Source organism: Lactuca sativa, chromosome 1 (assembly GCF_002870075.4).
Source record: "Lactuca sativa cultivar Salinas chromosome 1, Lsat_Salinas_v11, whole genome shotgun sequence".
Lineage (NCBI taxonomy): Eukaryota > Viridiplantae > Streptophyta > Magnoliopsida > Asterales > Asteraceae > Lactuca > Lactuca sativa.
Genome location: NC_056623.2, coordinates 18,910,798 through 18,926,879, shown reverse-complemented (window position 1 = coordinate 18,926,879; position 16,082 = coordinate 18,910,798). Strand labels below are relative to the sequence as shown.

Below are 16,082 nucleotides of genomic sequence, written 5' to 3'. Positions count from 1 at the left end.
CCCTTAGCAGTGATGTCCGTCCCGATGAAAATCCTCGATTAGGTCCCTTGAGATAGATGTTGTTTTAGGGACGTAAAGTGAGGATAACGGGAATGGGTAATCGGGATAGTGATTGGTTGGTGAAATTAAATATAACTTATTTATTGTGGGTTGAAAACCCTATATGCTCACCAGGCTCCCAAGCCTGACCCACTCAGTTTTAATTGTATTACAGGTAGTGGCGCGAGGGCATAAGATGGTTGAATCATCAAATTGTTTTGTTTACAAGTCTGTATATGTATATATTTGTTGAATGACTTGTAATGTTATCGTTTATGCTTTATGGTCTGTATCGGAACATGACATCCCGAGTTTTGATTATATAATGAATATGCATCTCTTGATGAAATGCTTTGATAAATATTATTTTATCATGTTTTGTTTTGGGAACAAATTCCGCAACTCTTTCAAATCAAAAGGATTTACTCTGAAATTATTTAAAAGCATAAATGAAAATCGGTCTTTTCTGGCCGTGATTTTGGGGATGTCACAGTGAGTGAGAGAGTTGTGTCCTAGGGAGGTGTCTAGGAAGAGATTAGTGCTAGGAGCCTTACTTGGTTTCAACTGTATGTTTGTATAGGAAGTGACCTGGAAGATTCAAAGCAATCCTTGAGGAATGTACTGATAGATATGGAAGGTAGTATGGGCCCGTACTACCGGAAGCAGAGGATCCGTACTCGATTTGGGGAGTGCCGCGAGGAAGCCAGGAGAGCTTGTATAATGTGAAATCTCGCAATTTGTATTCATGATCCTGATGGTTGTATGGTTTGTTTCAAAATGGCGACGACACGTTAGGGAGCGAGAGGTTCTGGACATGGGTCTGGTTTTGGTACGGGTTCCGAGCCGTTTGATGATGGCCTGCGGGAGTTCATCGCATCTAAGATTATGTGACATCCCCATTTTCACGGCCAGAAAAGACCGATTTTGTTTATGCTTTATGAAAATCAGAGTACCTCTTTTAATAAAAATGTTGCGGAATTTGTTCCCAGAAAAACACGATAAATACGTTATTAAAGCATTTCCGAAGAAACGTATTTTATTCATTTTAAAACATTTGGGATGTCATCGTTAATACAAAAACATAAGCATAAACAGAACTTACATTCATTTACACTAGTGATATGTATCTCCTTAATCTCTCAGTGTAATGTAACTTGATATCGACACCTGTGATACAAATAATCTGAGTGGGTCAGGTTGGGAAACCTGGTAAGTACTTAGGGTTTTCAACCCACAATAATATTATTAAGTTTAATCATCAAACAGTTTACCCAATTACCCATCCCCATTATCTTCTTTATTCTTAAGGATCTACCCTAAGAATCAACTATTTCTCGTTCATTCATTCCTAGAGATTATCCTAAGGAATAGGTACGAATTCCATCGTTGTCAATGACACATCTGTCAAGCACAACTGCTAGCTCTGTCACTTAGGCGCAACTGCCAAAATTGTGACATTCTGTACGAGGAGCATCTGTCGGTATAGTCCTTTTGGCGCATCTGCCGGGGTTATGAGGTTCTCTATTAGGCGCTTCTGCCTGTAGAGTCCTTTAGGCGCATCTTCCTGGATTATCTCGTTTATTGACATTATCATTTCTGAGAATCCACTCGCAATACTTGTCAATGGGTTTTTAGAGTACACCGGTGAACACATCGTTCATAACACCTACAGGTTGCGAGCCTGCTAGTGTTCCACTAGACTGTCTAGAATAGTCGGTGGTTGTCATCCATACTCTGCTGAATGACGGGGCCATCATTTGCAAAAGGCTTCTCACATCGTCCACCTCTCACCCTTACCTCGTGGTCTATATCACCTCTCAACTCATCATCCAACTCATATTTCATCTACCAGCGGGTTTTATAGAAAACCGGGCTTTATAGAAAACCGGGCTTTGCTTATTATGGTGATTCCGAACTCAGACAGCGCTTCGCTTCTTAAAAAAATAATTTCCTTCGATGAAACATCGGGTTTTATAGAAAACCGGGCTTTGCTTAGAGCAGTGTTCCCAAGCCGAAAAATTCTTCTTCTCGGAGCCTTCGAGCACTCCGGGGCTTCCGTCTCGTGCTAGGGAGGTTCCCTAGGCTTTTCGGGGGGTTTCGGGGCTAGAGAGAGGTTCTAGAGAGAGAGTAAAGAGAAGAAAGAATGGAAAATGTGTGAAGAAAATGAGGGTGGGAGAGGTTCTTTTTATAGGGTGCAAAATGGCTGGACTTGGTGCCACATGTCACCATCTAGTGGCAAGACTTGGGGAGAAAGCATTGGCCAAGATTGTGCCACATCACCCGTTTTCGCACAGCACACTTCTGACTTCTAAAATCCATAACTTTCACATACGAGCTCCATTTTTGACGTTCCTTATATCCACGCGTAGGTAAAAATAAGATCTACAACTTTCATCTTGATTCTGTCGGCTAATTCTCGACCAATCTTAAATTTAACAGTACGAGGAGATTATACTGTTAAATGTCCGCGTAAAATTCATAACTTCTACATACAGACTCTGTTTTCGTCTGTATTTTTACCGTTGAGTTCCTATTAATGAGATCTTCAATTCTCATTTAAGTCGCATAGACAAAAAACCGCTCGATCTAAAATTCGAGTTTCGGGCTGTGCACTGCTAAGCCAAATCTTAGAAAATTCATAACTTCGTCATACGAAGTCAGATTTGGGCGTTCTTTTTTTGTATGTTCTCGGTTTAATGTATTCTATGACTTTTGTATAGATCGCTAAGGCTAAAAGTCACTCTACCGTAAATTCACTATTTACGCTTCCTGGTATCGTGCCGGTTCCGTCGTGAAACTTTGACGGGTCATAACTTCTTCGTTATAACTCGGATTTTGGCGTTTTTTATATGTACGGAATCCTTGAGACATATTCTACAACTTGGTTAAGATTATTTATTCTAAATAATCTTTTGTCGAAAAGTTGTTTTCGACCCCTATTATCTCTAAATTGACTAGCCCGGATCTACGGGCGTTACAGATTACTAGAAGCGTCCTTGACGTGACCTCGATGATTTTAGGTCGATCAAGGAGGGTATTATCGAGTTGATGGAGGATCTCTTTAGGGCTTTCAGGAGTGATATGGCACCTAGCCAGTCTAGGGCTCACACACTCTCCTTCAAGGATTTCAGGGGGGTGTGGAGCACCAAACTTCTTCGGGGTGAAAGACCCCATTGCAACTAGATGGTGGATAGCAAACATTGAGTCTGCTCAGTTGACCAACTTCTGCCATGAGGGGTCGAAGGTCAGATTTGATGCGGGTTGTTTGAGGTAGCAAGCCAGGGACTGGTGGGAGGAGGTTGGTTATGCTTTGGGAGGTCCGACAATTGAGACCATGACCTGGATGGATTTCGTGACCAAGTTTTGGGCAGAGTTCACACCAACAGTGGAGATTCAGTAGCTGGCCAGGGAGTTTTTGGACATGAGATAGACGACTGAGACTATGGCGGAGATTACTGCCAAGTTCAGGGAGAGGGCCTTGTTGGTTCCCCAATATGAAACTGATGAGGAGATGAAGAAAACCCGGTATTACGACATGTTGAGAGTAGACATTAGGGAGCACTACTAGAAAATAGACCTTTAATGACGCGCAATTTATGACACGCGGTGATTTATGATACGCAAAAGCACGTGACCTAAAAATAATGTCAGCTCTCTAGAAATTTTAAGGATTTAGAACGCGCAATTTTGCGTGCCCTAGAATAAGTGTTAGAAAAAAAAAACACGGAGGGAACTAATTATAAAACATGCGTCATCTAAACATGTCGCTTTATATTTTTTAATGAAACGCGCTCTTTAGTAATAAGCGGGAAAAAGAAAAACCCAAAAATTAGAAAAGCCCGCTTTCACTTCCCTCTTTACCTTAGCCCGCTTTCACTTCCCTCTTTACCCTAATCGGCGATACTTCTTTCCCCTTCCCACATCGACCGCTAACTACTTCCCTAATCGTTGACATCGATCAAGGCTCACTTACTTCTACCCACTGGAACCACCATATCTTCCACTCGATGTTGAAATTTTCAGAAAAAGCCCTAATTCAGTATTATAGTCACAAGTCTCAATATTAGGAATTCAAATCTTGATTCTCGTTTGTTTTTTATTCCCCATAGATAAATAGAAAAACACACAGACGAAGAACCATAACTTTGCTCCATTAGCTTCCCGATTGTCATCACCTTTGAAACTTTTGTGTCAGAGATCCAGGTAATCAATTTATTGTTCATTTCTTCACATACTTTTTTTTCTAGTTTTGAAGGATTTGGTGGTTCCTATGTAAAAATTGGGACCGTATCCTACAAAAAAATTGAACATGTTTGAATAGAAAGCGAATCAAAATCGCTTATTACTGCTTCTAAATTTGACTTCATGGATGTTTTCAAAACGAAATCATGGATGTTTTCAAAATGAAATCAATCTATCTCATGAATTCGTCGATTTCTATTTGGAGGATAGATTTCATTAATTTTCCCCCTTTTGATTCTCTGTTGCAAACCATAATTCAATTTAACAATCGGGAATCTCCGTTGTCGATCTTAAGAGTTTTGAGCAGCAATTGGGAATCTCGTTAATTTTCCCCCTAACACGAAGACTTCTCTTCCCGTTCAGAGTTCTGCTTCTTCTTTGTGGAGTCGCTTACAAGAATCCATCTCCAAAAACTCATTTGACACTCCTCTCTATAGGGTATAACAATCATCGCTATCAATTTCGTTCAATTTTACTAAGTATCTTATTCAATTTGAGTAATTTTGCAGTTTAATATCCCAAATCTTCGTGTTGGCACTTTGGATTCGCTTTTAACCCTAAACAATGACTTACTCAAGGTTAATATTATAATATTTATTGAAAGCTTTATCCTTTACTTGAAATTGTATTCAGTTTGAAGCAACTTCAATTAAATAAGAATAACATAGAGCGTATTTGGTACCCCTCAGCTACAGATGAACCTGATATGCCTTTCCAAAATTTGCATTGCCTACTTATTGGTAGTTAATTGTATTTTTTTGGGATTATATTATATTACTTGAACAATTCCAAGTTATTGAAAATTTATGGTGTGTGTCCAGGAGGTAATAAAATCCAGGAGACATCTTCCATTGATGCCCTAAACTCTTATCCTGGCTTAATGGTAGGTAAGCTTATTTATCTTTATTTTTGCTTACAAATCTGATAACTATGGTTGCAGAAAGCAGTCAAACAATAACATTAACACTTAGGTAACAGGAATAATAACATTAACAAAAACAAAAACAGTGAAGGTAGAGTAACAATAGCAATAACAATAAACATAAATTATTACTGTATAATCATATGTAGCAGTCTCTGTATCCTGTAAGAACTCTGGTTTATTTATTTATTTTTCCTTATTTTTTTGCAGTCATCTGGCCCATGTTGTTTAACCATTCAACTGATGGATGTTGGGAATGCAAAGACTGATGTGGTTGCGGTTTCTGTGGATCATAATTTTTCAACTCATCTTCACAATGGTTTTCTTTCTGTTGTGCCTGGAAAAAAGGATTCTGGTATTATGTTGCAGAGGTAATAACTAATATATATTAATACTTCTTATGACATTGAGTAAATAAGTATCTATTTATGTTCATATTTAATTTGTTTCCTAATTACATGCAGAAATAAATGCCAATTCTCAGGTATTGATGAATCTTCTGCTATATCAGCTGTCATGGAAGGCGTACATGTGGTGAATGGTTTGGAGTATAAGATGTATTGCAGCTCATCAAAGGTAATTATTATCGTATGCGATTTATTTTGCATATGATTAAACTGATGGGTTTTAGCCATAAGAACTTTCCTATGTGCACATGCAAAACCCTAATGCTTGGATCTAGGCTTTCTAATAAACATGCTTTGAATCCAAGTCTTCTAATGACTAATTAGGTTAAATAACAACATTGAAACAGATCTAGAATCATACCTTTGAGTTCCTTGTTGATCTTGAGGTCTTGGAGCTTTTAGAGTCACAAATGTCACTCCTCTAATGGCTTACAAACACCAATAGCAAGAAGAATGATTTAGGAGAGAGGAGAGGGGAGGAATTCGGCCAGGGTTCTCTTACTTTAGTAGAGGTATCGAATTCCCTATGCCATGGGGTCTATTTATACTTGTAGACTCCTTAAGGGTTACAACCTAAACCCTAATTGGATAATCTTCTCTTAAGGCTATCCAAATCCATTCCATAGATAAGACTTTGGACGATTTTAGCTATCCTATATCTCATAGAATTCGTCCAAAGCATATCCCAATGGATTTACAATCTAAAGTTTAACTATCAAACAATTGACAGTTTATACCCCTTTATTTAATTAATCTCTTTAAGTCACCAAATTAATTCTAATTAATTCTATGACTTATATTAATCAAATAACAAATATATTATTCATTATATTATTCTCATAATATATTAATAATATTTACTCTCTCTTAATAAATCATCCTATCAAGTTGCTATGGTGAAGGCAACCCAAAAGGACCATGCACAACCGGGTCAAATACTTGTCTAATATAGTTGCAGCCTTAGACACTATTCCAACAGTCTCCCACTTGGATAAGTCTAGTAACTATATGCACAAGTACAATTCGGTTTGCAATCGTAGCTCTCAAAGACGCTGTCAACTCTGATCTAATCAATCTTGTCCTTTAGATAAGGGAACGTACAGTCCTCTGTTAGATATCATGCTGACAATCCTATGGAATGGTTAGTCAAGCATTTAGGTTTCTCAATCTCTGATTTATTTGACATAGAACTTAATCGAACACATCAATTTAGTTCTGACCGGGCCCGGCACATAAGTCAAATCAAATCATCGAGCGGCCGAGATATCGCTTTTACCTTCTTAGATAAAAGTTACAGATAAACTTCGACTTATATGCATTTACTTACTCATTAACCAACTATACACAACAATACGTTTTATAACACCAAGTTACTGATGCGTTTTCGTATTATCAATGTACAATCAATTAACAAATAATAAATCATATATCTAGGTTTTAAGACTGTATGATATTATCGTCTTGCGACCACCTTTTGTATCGTATTCCATAAGGTGATTCCAGCAAGCGCGGGTTTATTCCAATGCTCAAAACTAGTTCATAAGCACTCATGAACGTTGCAGCAATCCTTTGCTATGTCTAACACCATTTAGACATTCTACACACCAATTCATGACAATCTTCATTCATATCTACTCCCAACATATGAATGATTGTGGACCATTTGAACAATTCGATTATTCCTAATAAACTCAATTATTCTGGAAGTCAAAACATGCAAAGTGAAACAATAGCTAAACAATTAACATAAGATAGTAACATTACTCATAAATAAAACTCCTTTATTTAATCTTCAAATGTCAATTACATTTATCTATTACACGTTTCTAATACTATCTAATCTATGCTAATATCATCCTTGAACCCAATATTCCTAGCATGCTGCAAGTGCTTAACCCTACTGAGTCCCTTCGTAAGCGGATCTGCTGGGTTATCTTCTGATGATATCCTCTTCACTACGAGTTGTCCTTCTTCTACACGATGTCTAATGAAGTGATACTTTCTGTCGATGTGTCTTGATCTACCATGATCCCTCGGTTCCTTGGTCAAGGCAACCGCACCTTCGTTATCACAGAAAATCTCCATTGGCTCCTTTATGGCAAGTACAACTCCAAGATCACCGATGAAGTTCTTTAGCCATATTGCCTCCTTCGACGCTTCGCTCGCTGCAATGTACTCTGATTCGCACGTTGAATCAGCTACGGTTTCCTGCTTGGAACTCTTCCATGTCACTGCTCCTCCATTTAGGGTAAAGACCCAGCCCGACTGTGAACGGTAGTTGTCCCTGTCGGTCTGAAAGCTGGCGTCACTATACCCTCGCACCTTCAAGTCATCACTCCCTCCGAGGACTAAGAACCATTCCTTCGTCCTCCGAAGGTACTTAAGGATGTTTTTCACCACAATCCAATGTGCTTTGCCAGGATTCCCTTGATATCTGCTAACCATGCTCAAAGCGAAGGCTACATCAGGGCGAGTAAAAGTCATAGCGTACATGATTGAGCCAACTGCGGAAGCGTATGGTACTCGGCTCATCTCTGCTATCTCAACTTCGGTACTCGGACTTTGAGTCTTACTCAATTTGGCATTACTTTGTATCGGTAGTTCTCCCTTCTTTGAGTTTTCCATACTAAAACGTTTTAGTACCTTCTCTAAGTAAGTATTCTGACTAAGTCCAATTAGTCTCTTACTTCTTTCTCTTACTATCCTTATTCCCAAAATGTAAGAAGCCTCTCCGAGGTCCTTCATAGCGAAGCACTTCCCGAGCCAGGACTTAACCTCCTGCAGAGTCGGGATGTCGTTTCCTATGAGTAATATGTCATCGACATATAGAACGAGGAAGCTTACTATACTCCCACTGGCTTTGACATATACACAAGATTCGTCTTCGCTTCGTACAAATCCAAACTCTTTGACTTTCTCATCGAAGCAAAGATTCCATCTGCGAGACGCTTGCTTAAGTCCATAAATGGAGTTCTCAAGCTTACACACTCTATTCGGATGCTTCGGATCCACAAACTCCTCTGGCTGAGCCATGTAAACATCCTCAGCCAACTTTCCGTTAAGGAAAGCGGTCTTGACATCCATTTGCCAAATCTCATAATCATGAAATGCGACAATTGCTAGCATCACTCTAATAGTTTTAATCTTCGCAACTGGTGAGAAGGTCTCATCATAGTCAACTCCGGGAGTTTGAGTAAAGCCCTTCGCGACCAATCGCGCTTTATATGTGTGTACGTTCCCATCCACTTCGGTCTTCTTCTTGAAGATCCATTTGCACCCAACGGTCTTACGTTCGGGCACGTAATCAACCAAATTCCAAACTTGGTTATCACACATGGATTGAATCTCGCTATCCATTGCCTCTTTTCACTTTGCAGACTCCGGGCCTGCCATAAATTCCTTATAGCTATTAGGTTCATCAAGGTTTACTAGTGTACCATCACTAATATACGTGTCCCCTTCGGTAGTAATATGAAAGCCATAAAACTGGGGATGAACTCTAACTCTATCGGAACGTCTAAGAGGTAAGGATTCGTCAATCGGTTCAACCGGAGTTTCCTCCTCGGGTTGAATGCCAGCGGTAGAGGTTCCTTCATCTATCGACTCTTGAATCTCTTCAAGTTCGATTTGCCTCCCACTGTCTCCTTGGCTCATGAGTTCTCGCTCTCGGAAAACTCCTCTCCTCGCAACGAAGACAACATTGTCCTTCGGTCTATAGAAGAGATATCCAAAGGATGTCTGTGGGTAGCCGATGAAAATACATCGCTCACTTCGAGGTTCAAGCTTTTCGTGAGTATCTCGTCTTACGAAAGCCTCGCAACCCCAAACCTTGATATGTGCCAACGAGGGAGCTTTCCCTGTCCACATCTCGTGAGGTGTTTTGGCAACCTTCTTAGTAGGGACTCGGTTAAGGACATGGGCGGCAGTCTCTAAGGCATACCCCCAAAAAGAGATAGGTAGTGAAGCACGAATCATCATAGAGCGAACCATATCCAAAAAGGTTCGATTACGCCTTTCTGCCACACCATTCAACTGCAGTGTCCTAGGAGGCGTCAATTGTGAAACTATTCCACACTCCTTTAGATAATCGTGGAATTCAAGACTTAGGTACTCTCCTCCTCGATCGGATCGAAGCATCTTGATTTTCCTGCCCAATTGATTCTCCACTTCATTCTTGAACTCTTTGAACTTTTCAAAGGTGTCTGACTTTTGCTTGATTAAGTAGATATACCCATATCTACTATAGTCATCGGTAAAATTCACATAGAAGCGGTTCCCATCCTTCGTGGTTGATCTAAACGGTCCACATACATCGGTATGTATTAGGTCCAATAGACCCTCGCCCCTTTCACATGTACTCGTGAAGGGTGACTTAGTCATCTTTCCAAGCAAACAAGACTCGCATGTGTCATCTTCCCTAAGGTCGAATGACTCCAACACTCCATCCTTTTGGAGTTGCGCTATGCGTTTCTTGTTGACATGTCCAAGAGGACAATGCCACAAGGATGCTTTATCCATACTAGTGGAAGAATCAATATTCAAAACATCATTTCCTAAGTTATCAACAATCATAACAGTTTCATATATTCCATTACATGGTATAGCTTCAAAGTAAAAGACACCATTTAGATAAGCCAAAATAGAACCATTCTCATTATTAAAAGAAAATCTAAATCCTTGTCTATATAAACCATGAAATGAAATGATGTTTCTAGCCATTTCTGGCGAATAGCAACAATTGTTCAAATCTAAAACCAAACTATTCCTAAGCACTAAAGAATACACTCCAATCTTGGTCACAGACGACGATCTGATGTTCCCCATGATTAGATTGATCCTTCCTTGCTCCACATCCCTACTTCTTCTTAGTCCCTGCACATTAGAACAAATGTGATAACCACAACCGGTATCAAGAACCCAAGAAATAGCATGATTAGAATCGTTATATTTGATTGTGTATATACCTGCGAAAGATGGCTTGATCTTTCCTTCTTTGATCGCTTGCAGGTAATCCGGGCAGCTTCTCTTCCAATGTCCTATCTTGTGGCAGTGGTGGCACTCTGCCTCCTTTGGTTTAGAGTAGGGCTTAGCGGGATCAACTTTGGTCCCACTAGAAGAGGCACCATCTCGGGCTTTCACCTTGCGATAGTTCTTCGATGAAGCTTTCCTCTTCTTTCCCTTCCCTTGACCAATAGCCAAGACAGGAGCAGCGGACGGATTGGGAGTAGGTGCAACAGACTTGTCCTTGAAGTTGCTCTCAGCGACCCTCAAGAGACCTTGGAGTTTGCTTAGGGTGACCTCTTCTTTGTTCATGTGGTAGGTCATCCTAAATTGATTGTACATCGGAGGCAAAGAGTGAAGCACCATATCGATCGCCAAGTCTTCACCGAAGTCAACATTTAACTTGCGAAGGCGGTCGACATACCTTTGCATCTTTTGCAGGTGCACGGTAAGAGATTCTCCATGACCCATCTTAGCGGAAATCATGTTGGTGAAAATCTCATAACGCTCTTGTCTCGCGTTTTGGTGGTATCTCTCCAATAAGTTTTGGTGCATCTCGTACGGGTACATGTCCTCGTAGGACTTTTGGAATTCGGAGTTCATGGTAGCGATCATGATGCAATGTACCTTCGTTGCATCTCGCTCATGAGTCTCAAAAGCGGTGATTTCGGCGGGAGTAGCAATTTCGGGGTTGATTTTCTCGAGCTTCTCATCGAGGACATACTCCTTATCCTCATAGCGAGCAATGGTGCGAATGTATCTTATCCATTCGCTAAAGTTCGTTCCATCGAAGGTGACCTTTTGGCAAAGGCTCATCAACGTGAAAGAACTAGCAGCAGCGTTGTTTGCGTTCGACATCTACAATTAGAAAGGACAAAGATAGATTAGAATAAGAATCCCTAATTATCACCCAATAAGAAAAATTAGGGCTAGGATCCAACAATAACATTTACATACTAGAAAAGGGATGCCGTAATCTAACATGAAAATAAATTGAAGGTAAGTGAATGACGATTCACTAATTCTCCATCACAAAACTTAAACTATTAGTCCTAAGTGTTTTTGAGAATTCCTAGGTTCGGATGAGATTCATTGAAACTATTCAATGGCATGTTTAAATCTCGATATGCCCCTCTCGTTTGTGACTGGGATGCCGAGGATCACAAAGCGGGTGTGAATTACCATGCAAATTCACATGGTGACTTCATTGTAACGATCACCTATTCGATGTGCCGGTAAACCATACACGCTCCATCGAACTATGATAAACAATGAATCACCCCTTGCCACCTTCGCTTAGAACCAATTAGTGTGCCGGTAAACCACACACGCTCCACTAACTTCTTAGCAAGGTGCAAAGTGTAATTTCATGGGATTGCATCAATTCACTTTTCCTAAAGTAACTAGGATTGGGAAATTTTAAAAATATGTGTAGTTACTTTATATTTCTTATTATACTTTTAATGAGAGGATGAGGTTGCCCTATCCTACCCGTTCGGCTAACGACCCTCCACCAATCAAGCAAGCGGTGGGTGTGAGTGTACACCCATTGAGCGCCATTTTATAGGCCGCAACCTTATACCCACCTTATAGATCGGCTTCGTGAATGAGGCCTACTAACGGTAAGACTAGCATTTAGTTATACATATATATATATATATATATATATATATATATATATATATATATATATATATATTATTCTATTAATATCATATTAGTATAGGGTTGTATTTTAAAACTTTTAAAATCTAGGGTTTGAAATTTAAGTTGTCTAAATTAAAAAACTTTTAATCACAAATATAAATTTCAAAACATTAGGGTAGGTTTTAAACATTTAAAACATGGAGGATCAAATAACAAATAATTCCAATTAACAATTAATATCCTAATTATCTATATTTGATTTTATTTAAGATAATTACCAAAATAACTAAAATAATTAATTAATTATCATATAAGGAAATTAAATATTTTATTAGTTGATAAATACCTTTAATTAGATCAAGATAATAGTCATATATATAAAAAAAAACGGATTTAGATTGATCTATTATGATTAAGGTAAGTTTCCATAAGATAATCATGAAAAAATCCCGAATCTGGCCATTCCTGACGCCTGGACTCGCCGAGTGCACAAGGGGACTCGCCGAGTCAGGCCTACTCACCGAGTCCACCTTGGGACTCGCCGAGTCAGTGACCCAGAAACCTAAAAATCGAATTTTGCAGGTTTGTTTCAGTTAATCAAGCAACAATTTAAAGAAAACCAAGCTAGGCTCTAATACCACTGATGGGTTTTAGCCATAAGAACTTTCCTATGTGCGCATGCAAAACCCTAATGCTTGGATCTAGGCTTTCTAATAAACATGCTTTGAATCCAAGTCTTCTAATGACTAATTAGGTTAAATAACAACATTGAAACAGATCTAGAATCATACCTTTGAGTTCCTTGTTGATCTTGAGGTCTTGGAGCTTTTATTAGAACCGGGTCAAATACTTGTCTAATATAGTTGCAGCCTTAGACACTATTCCAACATAAACTGCACAAGTGCACCACTCTATGGAGGAAGTGACGACCTGCTTTCTGATGCCCCTTCATTTGACCTACCAGTTACATCAGATGTGAGTTTCTTTACAATTCTTGCCTTTTTCTCTTTTCCTTTCTGCTAGATATTAAGTGAATGTATATATTGCTAAAACACTACATCAAATCCTTTGCTTCAGTTTGATGGATTTCAGAAGAATTCTATCCAAATGGTAAAACCAGCAAAGGGAACAACAACTTTGGCTTTTATTTTTAAGGAAGGTGTGATGGTTGTTGCAGATTCCCGAGCTAGCATGGGAGGCTATATATGTATGCATTTCTCCTTCTAAATTATAATATATCTTTACTTGATTAATAATTAATTATGAATCGAAAGCAACATGATTTGAAAGCATTAAATAGTCTTCAAAAACACTCGTTTAATTTTGTTTTGTTTTTTTTTTTTGCAGCATCTCAATCTGTGAAAAAAAAATCATTGAAATTAATCTGTATATGTTGGGCACAATGGCTGGAGGAGCTGCAGATTGTTAAAAATGGGAGTTCTATCGCCAAGATGTCCAGTACATTGTTAAAAATGGGAAAGCTCTTATAATAAACGAGGTATTAAAAACATCGTATTTTTATTTTAGGAGAAAAAACTAATGATATTGCTGTAAATTAATGTTCATTTGAAGTTGACGGGGAGAGTGGAAGAAAAAAGACGATGGTCAGAGGGGATTCACCTGGCTGTGGAGGCAAAAGAAGGGTTACCAATCCAGGTATATATTGCGATTGCCTGCTACATCATCATTCTTTTTGACAACTCTTGTTTAAAGCTATTACCTTGTATTCCTCTTGGGCTTTGCAGGCTGATTCAGTTGTAGTGGCACAAATCACATACCAATCAATGTTTAAGCTTTATCCAAAGCTTTCAGGGATGACAGGAACTGCAAAAACTGAAGTAAGTATTCACTTTCTATATGGGCTAAAAATATAACAAGTAACAATAACTACTTGTTTTCATCTATTTGTGTGTTATAGCATCCTACTTTCATTGCTTTCTACCATACTAGCATACTCTTTAAAAAAGATATCTTTCATAAGGCACTGTACTTTGAAAACTATACCACTTATGGTTATAGCTGTATACTTTCATTTTTTTTTTCTTTTTAGGATGTTGTACTTTAAAAATTCTATCAAATTATAGCCGTGAAAAGTGCTGTTCATTTTGAAAGACATTGCTATTATTGTTTACATTTTTCAAATCCATTGTTGTAATATGAAAAGGATGAAAGTAGGATTCTATTGTAAACAGATATATGAAAGTATGTTGTTATTTATTTCATTTATCCTCGAATTACATATTGTTCTCGAGCTGAATCAACTACATGATATCTTTCTCGACTTATGATGCATTGTCAATATTTACAGGAAAAGGACTTCTTGAAAATGTTCCAGATGCCTGTTATTGAAGTTCCCACAAATATGGCAAATATTCGTCATGATTTACCTATCCAAGCTTTTGCAGTAAGAAATTATTATTCTGTTCAATAACCATTCTACCCTTTTATCATCTTTAACAGTGCTTCTAATTGTTTTGCAAATAGAATGCTCGTGGTAAATGGGAATATGTTCGTGCAGAAGTTGAAAGCATGTTCAGAGTTGGTCGTCCTGTTTTAGTGGGGACCACGAGGTACTACTACTTCAATGAAATTCATTCTTCACTTGCGATTTTGTGGTATTCATTATGCATCTTTATGCATGCAACCAAGTGTGAAGATATTTTCTTATCTTTATTTATTTATTTATTGGTGCAGTGTCGAGAACTCAGAATATCTGTCTGCTTTGCTGAGGGCTAGCAAGATTCCCCACAATGTCCTCAATGCACGACCAAAGGTTTGTTGTCTACTTTTTGTAGGATTTATCAATGAAAATAGATAGGATTTTGGGTTAACCATGTATGTAACATGGCGACTTGATTATTGTTTTCAGTACAATGTCTTGATACGAAAAAAAAACTAAGAGTAGGATGCTGGTAATTAGAACTAGGTAGCTATTCTTTCATTTGGCCCTAATGCTAATGTGAATGATATATGGTTTTGGGTAAATAACGCAGCTAAATACGTGGGCAAAAGTGAGAACAAGAGTTGGACATATGAGAAGGCAAAATCTATAATTTCAGAGTCAATTGAAATGAGCCAGTCAATGGGTTTAGATGAACTGCAAAGGCTTGTGGAAGAACAGGCAGAGATGTACCCTCTTGGTCCTTGCATTGCAATTGCCTATTTATCGGTTCTAAAGGACTGTGAGATTCATTGCTTTCATGAAGGATTGGAAGTCAAACGACTTGGTGGTCTCCATGTCATTGGGACATCTTTGCATGAGTCCCGAAGAATTGATAATCATGTAACTTTGCATCAGTATTGTGTTTTAAGGTTTTACATAAATTTAGCATATACTTTCAGACTCACTTTTTTAATTTATTTCTTGCTTTACAAAGCTTCGTGACAGAGCAGGAAGGCAAGGAGATCCTGGATCAACACGCTTCATGGTCAGGTAAGTTCTGTTAAATGATTTTTATAAAGTTTAAAGTCAATCCTTTCATCTGGACAAAATTCTTCATGTTAAATTACGTAATAGTCCTTGGAGTAGTTGACATGAACAGTTTTTTTTTGTTAGAATGATTCCATATATATGTGCAAGCAAGCACATGCCTTGTGAAAAAGGGAAATCTATTCTAGTCATTCTCTTTAACAAGGCAACCTTAAAGTTGATTTTTTAAACCTGATGTTTAAAACTACATTGAGTGTGAGATAGAAGTTTATGCAGAGAAGTAAAAAGATAGAAGTTTTTGAGGATGTTGCTGATGAAAAAGATAGAAGTTCTTTAGGATGCTGCTAATGAAGTTTATGCAGAGAAGGAAAAAGATAGAAGTTGTTGGCACATA

General features: G+C 38.4%; 1 protein-coding gene across 1 annotated transcript; it reads left to right on the top strand.

Moving 5' to 3' along the window:
* Positions 1-13,613: 13,613 nt before the first annotated feature.
* On the top strand, positions 13,614-15,657 carry LOC111915669 (protein translocase subunit SECA2, chloroplastic). The gene is made up of 6 exons (XM_052768130.1): positions 13,614-13,756; positions 13,831-13,914; positions 14,004-14,096; positions 14,567-14,662; positions 14,743-14,828; positions 14,953-15,657. Exons 3-6 carry the CDS (start codon positions 14,043-14,045, stop codon positions 15,074-15,076), a joined length of 360 nt encoding a protein of 119 aa, XP_052624090.1. The 5' UTR covers positions 13,614-13,756; positions 13,831-13,914; positions 14,004-14,042; the 3' UTR covers positions 15,077-15,657.
* The last annotated feature ends 425 nt before the right edge of the window (positions 15,658-16,082 follow it).